Genomic DNA, 15559 nt, shown 5'->3' on the forward strand with positions numbered 1-15559 from the left:
CTATATTTATATATAGCACCTTTTCAGAGTCATGATTGCATTTGTACTAGTACATAACGATGACAATGGTTTGCCTGTCAAGTACTGCATTCTTCTTCCTATAGCATGATTTTTCCGATAAGGTATATTCCCAGTAAAGGTTAGACTGACTATTATAAGATTCTTGGTGGAGATGGTTAGGCTGCGTGTCATCTGTGCACTCTTCCTCCTGCTCCTTGGTTGCAGAGACACATTTCCTGAACGGGGTGAGGTGACGGCAGTCTGTCTGTCACCAGGACAATACCTCTGTGAGCAAGAAAAGGTCAGGAAGGGCTTCTCCATCATTCCCATCACAACAGAGCTCCAAACACAAAACTTCCTAAGGGCCAACAGTGCCCCCCAGCTTTGGCGCTAAAGGTGAAAAAGGTGCATATTGTTACCGTTTCTGCTTGTCATATTAAAGATAAACAGTGTGTGCTTTGTAAAAGTTCACTTGACTTATTGAGGATTGGCGGTGTTATTGGCTTGTTATGAAGGTTGTGAGACATGTAAACTGATTCAGGAATATGAGCTATAAACAAACAAGGGAAGGATGTTGGGAGGGTTAGGGTTCATCATATTCTGGCTACAAGCGCAAACATGGCATTCACGCACACATCATATTTTTTCAAACTCACAGGAAGTACATACAGTGTCCGAGCTCTACAGATAATCAGAGTTCTCAATTTCCTTTGCTCCAAATAAATATAAATATTACGTGATCATGCATAATTTCCTACATTTTTTTTCCATTTCATTAACCAAGAAAAAGTACTAAATAACACAAAAATATCTATCTATCTATCTATCTATCTATCCAGCGACAATTATACATATATAATCACATGTCTGGGGTCAGTAAGATTTTTTTTAAAGAAATTAATACTTTCATTCAGCAAGGACACATTCAATTGATCAAAAGTGAGGCATTTATAATGTCATAAAAAAATTATATTTCAAATAAATTCAATTCTTTTGAACTTTCTATTCATCGAAGAATCCTGAAAAAATACATCTCAGTTTCCACAAAATATGAAGCTGCATGCACAACAGTTTTTTGCATTGATAATAATAAATGTTTCTTGAGTTATGTTAAATTGTAATATTATTTCACAATATATTTTTTATCATATAAATGCAACTGAGCATAAGAGACCTCTATCAAAAACTGGTAATGAGGATTTTTGGCCCTTTATATTATATGGATTGTGAATTGCAGTTTTCATCTTAATAGTTAATAGTTTATAATGGAATCTTCTAAAATTATCTTTGAGAGAAACATCACACATGCATCTAATTAAAGGCTCTCTCCCATTGGGACCCTTTTGTTTTTCTCATTCAACAATGTGTAAGTCCCTGTGTTGCCACTTCCAGAGTCCCCTTCCCAAGGAAAATAGCCCCCCGGTGGCAAGATGCTTCATTAATCACTAAAATAGAGGTGGTATATTGCGACCTTTGGGAGTCTGCCAAAACACATTCCTGCAATCAGTGACAAAACAGAATGCCTTGAAATCCTATCATACCCCATTCTCCTTCCTATGTGCAATTCCCATTAATGGAGTGTTCTTCCCTCTGCTCGCACTTCCCACGCTGTGTTCTGGTGAGGGAGTGCAGGGAACGGCAGGATCGGGGTTGGGGGGAACCACATCTGTATACATCTCACATACAGCCTGAGACAATGGGGTCGACCTCACTCACCAAAGATATGGCTTTTGCCCACCTTTTCCCAGAAAGGTAGCACCGAAAATACAAATAGCTCCAAATATTTGAATAAACTCCCATGACGCCCAAAGGCAGGGTCAAAGAGTTCTGACTAAATCAAACAGACTGTTTGTCTTAAAAATAGTTGTCTTAGACTTTGGCCTTCAGATCAAAGTAAATTCTTTTTGTCCCCACTGGGTTCCAATGACTAAAAATGAACTGTTTATAATCTGTCAAGAATTCTGACATTGAAAACAATTCAGAAACATCTGATCTACTGCGCGCTATGGGAGCTCTGGACTCAAAACTCCTTAAGCACTGAACCAAAGGCTGTATGCTTTTTGACAGAATAACCAAATATTCTCCTGGTTTATGTTGTAAAGAAAAACAAGATGGGATTACTGATGATGAACTCATAAATGATGAATGGCAATGTGAAACTGTTGCAAATGTTGGTAAAGTGGGAAAAGCTTTCAGAATTAACTGAACTGATGGGGGTCTGTGGTTGTATCTGACAGAAATCCTCAGAAGAAGTCATCAGTGAATTTGGAACAAAAAAATAAGGTCTCACCAATAATATCCATCCATACTGCCTTTATCGTCTTCTCATGCACATATGAATGTTTATGCCACTGCTCTTGAGTATATGCTGTCTTAAAGCAACTGATCTGTTTTGGAATTTGTTGGATACATAATTGTATAACCACACGTGTTGTTCAGTGTTTAGCTATAGTATATTAAAAATAAGATTTTGAGGATATTCTTTAACAAAACTTCTCATGACATTTATTCATTTCAGATTTTACACAGGAGAATTAAACTAGGGGACGACTGCAGTCTATAAAGTCTATGAGAAGAACATTACATCTAACATTTCTGAACTAGCACATATTTCCAATGAAATTTTAAACTCAACGTCCTAATAAATATAAATTTAGCAATGTTATATATGAACAGTATCGTGACCTAATTCTAATTGTGAAAACATATGATTCATAATTTTAACTATTTTGAGTGCAATCTGTCCCCAAACATCATACACATGTTGGGACACACATGTTGTTATTTTTAAGTTTCCAAGAAAGTTGTAAATCTGTCATGCTGAGAGCATCTCTAGCCTCAGATAAAGCATTCTTCCTTTAGACAGAGAAGAGAACTGAATCCTTTCCATTCTAAAGACTGTGCACAAACAAAACCTCTTCCATTTCTCTGAAATCCATCTCCATCCTTATTTAAGACTCACAAACTTTCAACAGACTCACATAACATTACAATAAAATACTTATAAATAAATAAGAGAGAGTGTTATTTCTTACATAAAGCCAAGCGTCTTAAAGGGGTCATATGATGCTTTTTTAAAGATCATTATTTTGTGTATTTGGTGTAACAGAATATGTTGACATGCTTTAATGTTCAAAAAACACATTATTTTTCAAATACTGTACATTATTGTAGGTCCTCTATGCCCCGCCTCTCTCAAACGCTTAGTTTTCTACAAAGTCCCGCCTTCCGACAAGCGCAGTCTGCTCTGATTGGCCAGCTGACCCAGTGCATTGTGATTGGCCGAACACCGCAAGCACTCGTCGGAAATGTAACGCCCCTTACCATAATCCCAAGCTTCATCTTTCAAAATAAATGTAAAGACAGAGCCACGGTTCAGACAGCTGACTCCACTGTGATGTGACCCCTCTCTCTCTCTCTCTAAGTAATATAATACAGTAATTTGGCATAATATAATATAGATGTGCTGGAAACATCAGAACAGGGCAGGTTGAGTGTTTTCTCTTCTATGGTGACAGACAGACACATATTGTGCAACAGATACAGCAGTTTCTCCTGGTTTGAAAGAGTTTTAAATGTCTGATGGATCTGCTGTATTTTATCATAGAACACTGTCCGTATATCTGTGTATTTGGGGCATTCTGTTAGGAAGTGCAGTTCTGTTTCCATCTGATTCAGATCACAGTGTGAACACAGTCTCTGCTCCGGTGGCAGCCATGTTTTTCTGTGTCTGCCCGTCTCTATCATCAGCTTGTGTCCGCTGAGTCTGTATCTGGTCAACGTGCCTCTCAGTTTCTTATCTGACACTCTGCCATACTGTACTCTCAGTTTAGGGCCAAATAGCATTGCACTTTACTCTGCTCTTGTGTTTGGGTTTGCCAGTGAGTGATGTAGTTCTGTTTGATTTGTGCAGTAATCTGACTGATTCTGATGTTGTGATTCAGAGCAGCAGTAGATGTTAGTGAAGCATCAGGACTGAAGCTCTGGATCATCTTGCTTTCTTTGCTCATCTCTTGGTGTTGCAGGGCTTTATAATGATATGATTGGGGGTCACTGAGCTTCAGATGTTTCCAGAATTTAATTGCCCTTTTTTGTATCTTTATGATTAGAGGATATTTGCCTAATTCTGCCCTGCATGAATTATTTGTTGTGTGCCAGTGCACGTGTAATATATTTTTACAGAGTTCTGCATGCAGGGTCTCAATCGGATGTTTTTCCCATTTGGTGAAATCTTGATTGGGATTTGTCAGTGGACCCCACACCTCACTGCCATAGAGGGCAATGGGCTCAATTACTGATTCTAATATTTTCAGCCAAATTCTAATAGGGATCTCTATAGGACATTGCCGTTTGATGGCGTAGAAGGCCCTGCGTGCTTTATCTCTCAGTTCATTCACAGCATGATTAAAGTTTCCAGTGGATGTGATTTTCAAACCCAGGTCGTTATAGTGTGATGTGTGTGTTATCTGCTTAGTGCCTAATGTAAATGTGTGTTGTGTTCCCTGGGATCTGGATCTTTTCTGAAAGATCATAATTTTGGTTTTTTTCAGGTTGACTGTCAGAGCCTTAAACTAATAACAAAACAGTAGCTGATTCAGAAGTGCCAGAATGTCATAACAAAGTCAGAATTACCTCCTCTCCTAGGTTCACGAAACGGTCGTCCATAAAATGCATTGCTGTTCTGTTGTAAGTAATCTTAAAGATTCCTAAATGCATCTACTTTCGGAAGGCCAAATAAAGTGCTTTTGCTTTCGCCTAGAAACACACAGCGTCTCCCTGACATGCTGCTTCAACACTAACTGCGGTTACTGAAACCACGCCTTCTTTCTTTGCGTGAACATTTGGGCGGCATTATGCTAATATTTCCACATAGTGATGTAGATATGTGGGGGCGTGTTAGAACGAGCCGTTTTAGGGGGGCGTGGCAGAGTCTTAACTTTGATAAAGAATATCTCTTTGGTTTTGAGACTTTAGTCTTTGCAACTTCAGGGATCTTATCTATGCACAATCAGCTTGTAACACTCCAAAGAGAAAGGAAAACTTGAAATCGCATCATATGACCCCTTTAAACGTGTTCTGGCAGGCTCTCTTTAGTATGGTCTTTTTTTGGCACTTCTCATGCAGGCACAGGCTTTAGTCTACATTTTACTCATTTGTTTCTAAATTATGTGGAGCATACAGTCTACTGTGACATTATCGCTAACGGAATGGTCATATCCAGACAATGGTCAGGCCAAAGTGCCACAGGTCACGCCATATCAGATTTTCATACTGACAATGAATAGCGAATAGCAATGTTACAACATTAGACAACTGTGCAACAGAAATGTATCTCATTATATGTCACATACAATCCTTACAAGTAATTCACATAACTACACAGAAATGTGATGTTATTCAATGATCCGTAGACACGACGCAATTTCACGCAAACAAATTAATTGGTGTATACTGCCCTCTAGAGGTCCTTCTGCAGTTGTGCTGATTAATTTATAATGAAATCTCAAGATCATTCTTCATTTCGTTAAAAAAAAGGAAAGGAAATGATGTAGAAATAACGTGTTGTAGGCTACCATAAATATCAGAAAATGTTATTATTTTTTGTATTTTGTCCTCTATTGTTTTTGAGGTTGTTGTGGTTATATGCTTGTTATTAAGTGTTTTGGCATTTTAAAAAAATCAGAAAATGTGTCATAAAAATGTGTCCTTCCAGCAGCTACATTTTATTTCATAGTGAGCCGCTCTTGCAGCTAATTGACCGGCAGAGGGCGTCACTGCGCTGTGCGTTGAGCCTCCACACTAACCTGTCGCTTTCTTTATTGCGTAGTCTACACCTGCATCAACAACGTGTGTGCTCACCATAGACTGTATAAAAAGGTGCTCACAAAACCCAGGTCTGGCCTTCGGATTGTTATGGTTGGCTATATATTATGAACACATATTCAGCACAGACAGCAATATGTATTTGCAGCATATAGGCCAGTACATATCGTATATGACCATCATTTACACTTTTTGGCGAATTGTTTGGAGCAGCATTGAAACGGTGAGGGAAATATCAAACAAAAAGAAAAATCGATAATTTTGACCCATACAATGTATTTTTGGCTATTGCTACAAATATACCTGTGCTACTTATGACTGGTTTTTGACTGGATTTGTTCTGACTTGCAGCTTACTGATCTCATGGTTTTACAGTCTATAAGTGATATAGTCACCCATATAAACATGTTCTGATGGTTTATTAATCATAAGCTAACATGAATCATGTCATACAACAGTCTACATTTCCTAATAGCCTGATTTTAGCTATACACTAGCACAGACAAGAGGTCATTAGCTGGTCCAATCTAGAAAATGGATTAGCTGGACCAATTAAAGCTGGTAGACCATCTAGGACTTCTAAAAGAATAAGCTACACATTTCCAAAAAACAGCTAAAGCTGATATGACATGATTTTTCCAGTAGGGGTATAGACATAATTTGACATAATCTTAATTGTATTGATCACTTTTATAGAAGAAATTGCTTTAAATATTATGTTGCAGTGTTGAAATTGTAGTAAATATATTTGTTATAAACCTTAAAGCGCTGTTTGGATGATCAGTCCTACAGTACCTGAAGGAGCAGTTTGAAGGAAATGCAGTCCCTTACTAGGCTATGTTCAAAGGTCAGTCATTATCACACAGATATCACATTAAATATTGTTTTGACATATTTACATCATGACTTGAGGGTTGTAGCATAAAATCGACTGAACGCATAAAGGTTTATCTTTGCACCATCACAAACCTGCCAAAAACTCAACTACTTTTGCATAGTTTTGCATAGAGCCTTCCTAAAAATGATTGAAAATGTGTGCATGTCCTGTTTTTGCTAAATAAAATGGATTATTTAAAATGATTTAAAACATAATTTTTAATTGTAAAATTAATATACATGCATTTTATTGCATTGTATTATTTGAGAGACTTTACAGAATAATTGTATATGCATTTGTGAGTGAGAGCAAAACACTTTTTAAATTAACTGAAAAAAGCTCAAATCTAATTTATAAAATTCTAAGGCTATGTATTTCTGTACGAATGCAGTAGCATATTCATTGAAATTGGATGATTAGATCAAACATATCGTTTATATAAACCATTGGTTTAGCAGGATTTAGTTTTAAATGAACGATTTTCACACAAAAAAATGACGAATAATAGTTTAAAAATAAATTGTGGGAACAGCTGCATGTCATTAAATATCGAAAAATGGATTACAAGTATAGAAATGTGTGTCAGGAACTTTTTAATCTAGAATAGCCTATTTGGGAAGAAAGCAATCAGTATAAATACTTCCTTGTTTGCAAGGTGCATCACTCAGTCATCAGTGTGACAAGCTCTAAATCTCCCAAGTATTTAATGTTGTAATGTGCTTGGTATTTCTTTCTTTCTTTCTTTTTACATTTCAGTTGAGAGTGAGACATTAGAGCAAATCAACAGTTTGATTACAGCAGTTAAGTACACTGATTTCCCTGCCTTGCTTTTAGCCTGTTTGCAAACAGTATACAGTCTTGACTTTATTATTTTAAAAGCGTAAAATAAAAGGAGGGGGGGGGGCACTCCATTTTCTTGTCTTCTACAGGAAGACAAGAAAATAATCACATTCAATTTTTGCAAAGATTCAAAACTTAATTCAATATTACCCTGAAACAGGATCAAACAAATATATTTTCTGTAATTTATTGGAAATATGCCTATAAATGAAAGCCCTGTCAATAATCACAAACCCTGGCCATAGGCCTACCTACTGAGCACAGCTTAATTTAGACAAAATGTGCAACTATGTTATACACTGTGGAGTTTTTAAAATGGTGTCTATTTACTTTTAATTTTATTTATTGTTTATTGCTAGAAAACCACAAAATCGCACATTTCGGGGTTATAAACATTCTGTAAACAGGTCCCAAGTAGGGTTGAAAAACGAATTAAACAGCTCAAATAATATTTAATTTCAGCTCTTGAAATTGACAAAAAATCAACATTTTGTGCATAAGCTCCTCACTTCACTCAAAATGTTTAGCTTATACAGAATGTGTGAAAAAAAGACTAGCACTGTACACGAATAAATTACAAAAAGAGTTTCAGGGCCCTTTTGTAATTTATTTGTGTACGGTGCAAGTCTTTTTTTTAAATGCCAGTCATAGGCCTATTACAGCCAATGAACATGACAGTAGCTTCCAACATATAGTATAGAAAACATTGAATATCGACTACAATATGTAGAAAATGAGAATATACAGAAAAAAGTATAATACACGTAAAAAAAATAAAATAATAATAAAATAAATAAATAAATAAAAATAAAAGGGTATGAGATCATCATACAAATAGCTTAAAAGCTTCACATACAGACCTAGTGCGTTTTGCTTTACTACTTTTCAGCCCAAGTAGTAACTCAATATAATGTTTCATATCTAGGCTATCTGAAATAACAAGACGCTGGGGTTTATGGACAGTGCCAGTCGACGCTGCGATGACGCTCCCTCCACACACTCCATTTTCTTGTCTTCTACAGGAAGACAAGAAAATAATCACATTCAATTTTTGCAAAGATTCAAAACTTAATTCAATATTACCCTGAAACAGGATCAAACAAATATATTTTCTGTAATTTATTGGAAATATGCCTATAAATGAAAGCCCTGTCAATAATCACAAACCCTGGCCATAGGCCTACCTACTGAGCACAGCTTAATTTAGACAAAATGTGCAACTATGTTATACACTGTGGAGTTTTTAAAATGGTGTCTATTTACTTTTAATTTTATTTATTGTTTATTGCTAGAAAACCACAAAATCGCACATTTCGGGGTTATAAACATTCTGTAAACAGGTCCCAAGTAGGGTTGAAAAACGAATTAAACAGCTCAAATAATATTTAATTTCAGCTCTTGAAATTGACAAAAAATCAACATTTTGTGCATAAGCTCCTCACTTCACTCAAAATGTTTAGCTTATACAGAATGTGTGAAAAAAAGACTAGCACTGTACACGAATAAATTACAAAAAGAGTTTCAGGGCCCTTTTGTAATTTATTTGTGTACGGTGCAAGTCTTTTTTTTAAATGCCAGTCATAGGCCTATTACAGCCAATGAACATGACAGTAGCTTCCAACATATAGTATAGAAAACATTGAATATCGACTACAATATGTAGAAAATGAGAATATACAGAAAAAAGTATAATACACGTAAAAAAAATAAAATAATAATAAAATAAATAAATAAATAAAAATAAAAGGGTATGAGATCATCATACAAATAGCTTAAAAGCTTCACATACAGACCTAGTGCGTTTTGCTTGACTACTTTTCAGCCCAAGTAGTAACTCAATATAATGTTTCATATCTAGGCTATCTGAAATAACAAGACGCTGGGGTTTATGGACAGTGCCAGTCGACGCTGCGATGACGCTCCCTCCACAGCACTGTGCCATGACGTCATGAGCGTCCTACTGCCCAACATGGCGGACTTTGATACCATTTATGAGTTAGAAGAAGATGAGAGAATTGTGAGTGAAGAACATCTCGTCAGATACTGTCCCGACCCTGTGGTCATGCGTGGGGCTGGTCACTTCACCGTGTAAGCGTATGAATGCGGCAGCACCGCTGTTAGTCACTGTTCGCTCATGTCTGTGTGTGTATAGCCTCCATGCTAAGCTCACTGCATGTTTTTGTCGCTAAGTTGTGGTATTAAAATACACGTAGGCCGAGCTTCTCCAGCTGTGTCCTGACAGTTATTTTAAGCGGAAGAATCAGCCCTTCTTACCCGAAGCCTTGTTGTTAGCACAGAGATTTATGGTTTTATTGCTGTCCGTGGATAAAGGCTGCCCTGTAACCACACTCAAACTCATTAGGATCTTTGCTTTAATTTGAAGTTGTGGGTAACTGTACTGTACTGTACGTATGCTGAGGTAAACTTAGGAGATCAGATAATATTATAGTTAATGCAATCGCTTTCATTGGACAGTACAAGTAACCTTGCAACTGTCAGTTATGCACACATTTCTGAAGTTGAATCACCAGCTAGACCAGTAGAGCTTTGAGGTATTTTATTATTTAATGAGGTAAACAACGTGATGTTTCTACATGGGACAGTAGATGGATCATAAACAGACATCACATGAGACACTTATGCAGCCTTCAGATTCTCTGGCAATTCAAGCTAAATGTAGAAACTCAACCTTCTCACTTTGTTGTGTCTGTGTTGATTTCAAGTCCTTCATTTACATCTACTTCTACATCTAACTGAAATGAACCCAGTGTTAGCCAAGCTATCTTTTTCCCCTGTCATGACAAACAGAGCCTTTGTTTGTAAGGCCATTTCTGCCACATAAGGAAAAAAACATGCTTTGGTAAACATTAATTATGAGATTAAAAGTCTATATTGTGACATTACGTCATAATTATGAGATAAAAAGTCATTATCACAAAGTCAATTAACTGTTTATACCATAGTTTCGACTTTATCGCATAATTACAACTTGGAATGTCATAATTTCAATGTTTATCACATAACTATGACTTAATGTCTCATAATTTCATTATTTGTATTTAATAATTCTGACTTTTGTGTCATAATATTTTCTGTCAAAATTGACTAGTAGTTCAACATTGTTACATTTCATGTCATAATTTGAACTTTTTATCATAATTATTGCATAGTATCTCATGATTATTTTTTACCAATGCATTATATTTTTTGTTATGTGGTGGGAATGGCCCTTAACATCTTTTTTTCCCCCATAATCATAACCTTTTTAAAAATCTGTGTTTGCAGGTTTGGACTAAGCAACAAATTTGACACAGAGTTTCCTTCCGTTCTCACAGGAAAGGTAATGATTTCTAACTCACATCTACAAAGTATATCCAATTGAATTTTATTTATGGTGTGAATAAAATATCTTTCCCTGTTGACCTTTAACCTTACACCATAATTCACCATGCTATGAGCCTCTGATTAATGAATCCCTTGATGAAGTCTCTAAAATGGTTTTAATCCAAGCTTGCTGCATTTTTGCAACAGAATCTGTCAATAAGTAAACCGTCCAGGGCTCCGGTAGGCAGGGATCCCCAGCGATGGGAGGACACAGCTCCCAGAGACAAAATAATGAAAGAAACACTGTGCCGTCCACAAGAATAGGAAGCTTCCTGGGTCGGACGCAGAAATACAAAAAGGCTACAGGGGGAAGAGCAGACCGAGGGAAGTGCGGGGCAATAAAGCGGAGCTCCAGTATTGTGACCCAGGGTGACATGTGACAGATGAGGTCAGGATTATGATGACTGAAGGGTGCAGATCAGGCCTGCTGGGCTTTATTCCGAGTTCTTTTGCTGTTTGCAAAGAGACCTTTGCATCCTGCCATAAAAGATTACGACCCCGGTTTTATGGCGTACATACCCAGAGAGGAATGAGCAGCCATTCATGTTGTTTAGATGGCGCAGCCACAGGCCACGGGCTTATCTCATCTTTTTGTCCTCCCTTTGCTCTGAGAGGGTCAGAGCTTGGTTGGCAAGTTACAAGCGTGCAATTGTGAGATCTCCAGAGAACATCTGCAAACATTAAACATTTTTCTTAAAAAAAATTCCATTTACTTTATATGGAGCTTTTCTTGTATTTCTTAAATGAACATTTTGTTGTTGCTTTACTATTTATAATCTATTAAAAATATTTACCTTTTTATTATTTTTAATATATTTTTATTTATATATTTTTTTAAATATTCCCTTCCTACTAATACACACAGAATCATTTACTAACTTATTTACAGTCCTGTTTTGATTCTCTCCCATCTGCTCTAGGTTGCTCCAGAGGAGTTCAAGACGAGCGTCAATCGAGTAAACGCTTGCTTGAAGAAGAACCTACCGGTCAATGTGAAATGGTTGCTCTGCGGCTGCCTGTGCTGTTGCTGTACGGTGGGCTGCAGTCTGTGGCCTGTCATATGTCTCAACAAGAGAGTGAGTCCTTCCTCAGACATGACCGGTCCTTCCCCCATTAATCTGTATTAATTACTTACTGCCTCATTTGAACACCTAATAAATAAACCCACTCAGTGAGGAGGCAAGTAGTAAACTGCATCCACTGTGTGTGAAACTGATATATGTCAGAAGGCTTGTTGAATTGTGGAAAGGTGGCGATTTTACAACTACAAATTTTAAGTTATTGGCCGTGACGTGCAGCTTACAAGGTGCTTAACTACGAGCTTCGCTCCATAAATGCCTCTGAAGTCTTCATGCCCTGGGAGTTTTATTGGCATTTGTTAAGCATGTGTTTGAAGAGTTTGACAGGGTGATTAGCATAAAAACCTGTGTGTTTGTCTATTTTTGTTTGTGTATAATTATTGATTTGTGAAAGCTCATTTTTGTTTGTGTGTTTTCAGACGCGAAGATCCATCCAGAAATTGTTAGAATGGGAAAACAACAGATTATATCATAAGGTAAACTCATAGCAGAATTAATCTGACACACAAAGATTAGGACAGCGGATCATCTCCAATTTAGCTGCCATGTTAAGAGCCGTTCAGGTCTTGGTGTGTGGTGGATAACAATCATTAAAATGGCTGCTAACATTTGACCCTGTCAAATGCTTGTTGCCCTCGCAGCCATTTTGGTCTGATGCATTGATATAGTGCAGAGTCTGACCAGACTGTGGAAAGGTCAGCAGTAAAAAGCGACGTTCGTTTTGTTGTGTCTCGAAGCTTTGACTGACAGACATGTTAAGGAAACTCAGCTAATCGTTGACCACTGCTTGACCTCAGCTAACCCTTGTGTGTAAAATGTGTCTGAGCATCTGAAGTGCTTGCGTCTATTTTGAAGATCTCCCGCACGGCTTTGTCTAACCCGTCTCTTCTTGTCTCGCCTTCAGCTGGGGCTGCACTGGAAACTCAGCAAGAGAAAATGTGAGAGCAGCAACATGATGGAATATGTAAGTTCGTGGATGTTGTTTTTCATGAAAGTTTCTTAACGGTGATTAAAAGTGAATTACTTCTTTTTCATTTCAGGGCTATAAGCTGCTACCTAAATTACTGCAAATGCACCACAAAATTGATTGTGCAACAATAATTTAAAATCTAAGAGAAGTCAGGGAAACTTTGTGCATCATCTCATTAGAGTATTCATCTGATTTATCATGCACAAGTGAGTTGTGATGACTGATTTTTGAACAAATGTCTCTTATGTACTGATTATTTTTAGTCAGTCAAAAAGATTCAGCCTTTGTCTCACTTGTCGTTTTGTGACAAATTCAATTTCATAGTTTTTGTAATAAATTGTAAAATCATCACAAATATTTTCCAAAAAAAAAAAAAAACAAGATCCAATTTTATGGTTGAATTAGCTCTAAGGGAATATTTGTTTGTGTGACCATAATCAACAATGCTGTATATATGAAGAGTTTATTTGCAAAAACAGATAAATCCTCCTTATGATAACTCATAAATCATGTTTTTTATTGTTAGTTAGCTGTATATTTTTTAGATATTATTATTTAATCAAAACAACCCAACTGCAGTTTGATTGATATTGATTGGAATGCAGGATAAAAAAACAAAACATGATTTTTAAAAAATGGAATTATCTGTTTTTGCAAATGAACTCATACTTATTTTAAAAACAGGCAGAAATAACTTTTAAAACTGTGATATTTATGTGTCACAAGTACAACCATGTTCATTAAAGTGACGGCATCAAATTGTACCTTATGTATGATAAATACAAAATAAAAAAGCCTGTTTAACTTACCTTTCAAATTTTTTTTGAAAGATATCTATTGTGCTCACCAAGGCTGCATTTATTTGATTTGTATTAAAAATAATGTAACGGTAAGAACTGTAATACTGTGGAATATTACAGTTTAATATAACAATTTTTCTTTGTGAATATATTTTAAAATGTGATTTATTCCTGTAATGCAAAGCTGAATTTTTCAGTCTTCAGTGTCACATGATTTTTCAGAAATCATTCATCATATTATATTAATGTTGAAACAGTTGTGCTGCTTACAGTTTTTTGTGCAGTCTTTTTTAAGATTCTTGGATGGATAGTTTAAAAGAACATCATTTATTTTAAATGTATAGCTTAAACTGTCATAATCACAGTACTGACTGTTGTTAAAAGCTAAAGTAGGAAGCTTTGCACTTTGCGTTTCTCAACAATCATCTTTATCATGTGATTCTGTAATTTGTAACTAAAAAGGTAATTTGACTCCTCAATGTTTCATTCAGACCTTTTTTTTCTTTTTGTTCTGCATTTTCTTACAAAGTCAGACCTTAAGGTTGTAAACCACGAGGCTGGTGATTTTTACCCCTCAAGTGTGCTTGCGTAACATTGTCTTTTTTTTCTGTCTACAGGTTGTTCTTATAGAGTTCTTACCAAAATATCCTATATTCAGACCTGACTAAAGGACTTCTGCTGGATCCTCGTGGAAGGCCCTTCTTTCCTCTCCTTAGTGCCTTGTATATATGTCGGATTGAGGGTCTTCACTGGGTTTCTACAAGACCCCTTCTCCCAGTACCTTGTACAGTAGAATTTGCAACACTGTCACTTTGCTTTAGAGCAGATTTTGCACATTTCCTGATGTAGTAGAAGCGCTCCTGTGTTGCACTCAGATGTTTTGTTACATATAATGAGAGATGGGAAGAAAGCAAACTCTGATGCTGTTTAACAAGTGCATTTACCCCAAAGTATTATGAACAAGGCACCTTATGGTGTAAATTTGCCTTATGTTAAAGGACAACAGTGTGTCAGAAGTGTGTGGTGTTTTAATGTTTTCAGAGTGTGATGACTAGCGTTGGGGCTTTTGAAGCTAGTGCAGCAGATGTTTGAACTAGCTTAGAGGAACAGTCAGCACCATGATCTGGCACATTTGCGATTGTCTACTACACGGGGAAGTCAACAAACTGACTTGTAAATATCATGGACAGGATGTACAGTGTGGTATACCATGTTTACATTATGTAATTTAGCTGGTTATACGTTTTTCGCCAAGATATTATTGTAGCATAGTTTGTTTATAAGCTGTGTCTCTGTAACTTTACACTTTATATGGACCTGTTTACCCAGTAAGCCATAAAATGTACGTACAAGATGCCACTCGAGTTAGGGCTGAAAATTGCACTTGAGCACACGAGGACAAGCAGATTGTCCTGGAGGTTTTTGATATTGTTTTACAATGTCATTAGTAGTGTGTTTAAAAACGATAACGTATGCCAATCAAGCAAAATTTGTTACCAAGAGTAATGTCATTCATTTTTGCGCCAAGCGATATTTACCTATTCAAGTTTTTGTTGGAATATACATTGTATGGGAGTGTGAAGAACAAACGTAACTCAGCATGAATGATTCGGATACAAACAGCTACATTTGAGGTAGTCTGTCCATTTTCACTAACGCTTTATGTATTTTAAGTTTCTTAAGTATTTATTTAGCAACAGCTTACAGCAAAAAAATAATAATTTGATATGTTGAGCTTTATATGGCCTCTAGGGGGCAGGCTAAGACGCAATAAAGAATGTGGAGC

At 36.5% G+C, this 15559-nt stretch overlaps 1 protein-coding gene across 1 annotated transcript; it reads left to right on the forward strand.

Moving 5' to 3' along the window:
• The first annotated feature begins 9457 nt into the window (after positions 1–9457).
• LOC107550746 (cysteine-rich hydrophobic domain-containing protein 2-like) lies at positions 9458–15337 on the forward strand. The gene is made up of 6 exons (XM_016232114.1): positions 9458–9628; positions 10826–10880; positions 11845–12000; positions 12423–12479; positions 12908–12967; positions 14391–15337. Exons 1-6 carry the CDS (start codon positions 9489–9491, stop codon positions 14439–14441), a joined length of 519 nt encoding a protein of 172 aa, XP_016087600.1. The 5' UTR covers positions 9458–9488; the 3' UTR covers positions 14442–15337.
• The last annotated feature ends 222 nt before the right edge of the window (positions 15338–15559 follow it).

Source organism: Sinocyclocheilus grahami, unplaced genomic scaffold (genome assembly GCF_001515645.1).
Source record: "Sinocyclocheilus grahami isolate Dianchi unplaced genomic scaffold, SAMN03320097.WGS_v1.1 scaffold407.1, whole genome shotgun sequence".
Lineage (NCBI taxonomy): Eukaryota > Metazoa > Chordata > Actinopteri > Cypriniformes > Cyprinidae > Sinocyclocheilus > Sinocyclocheilus grahami.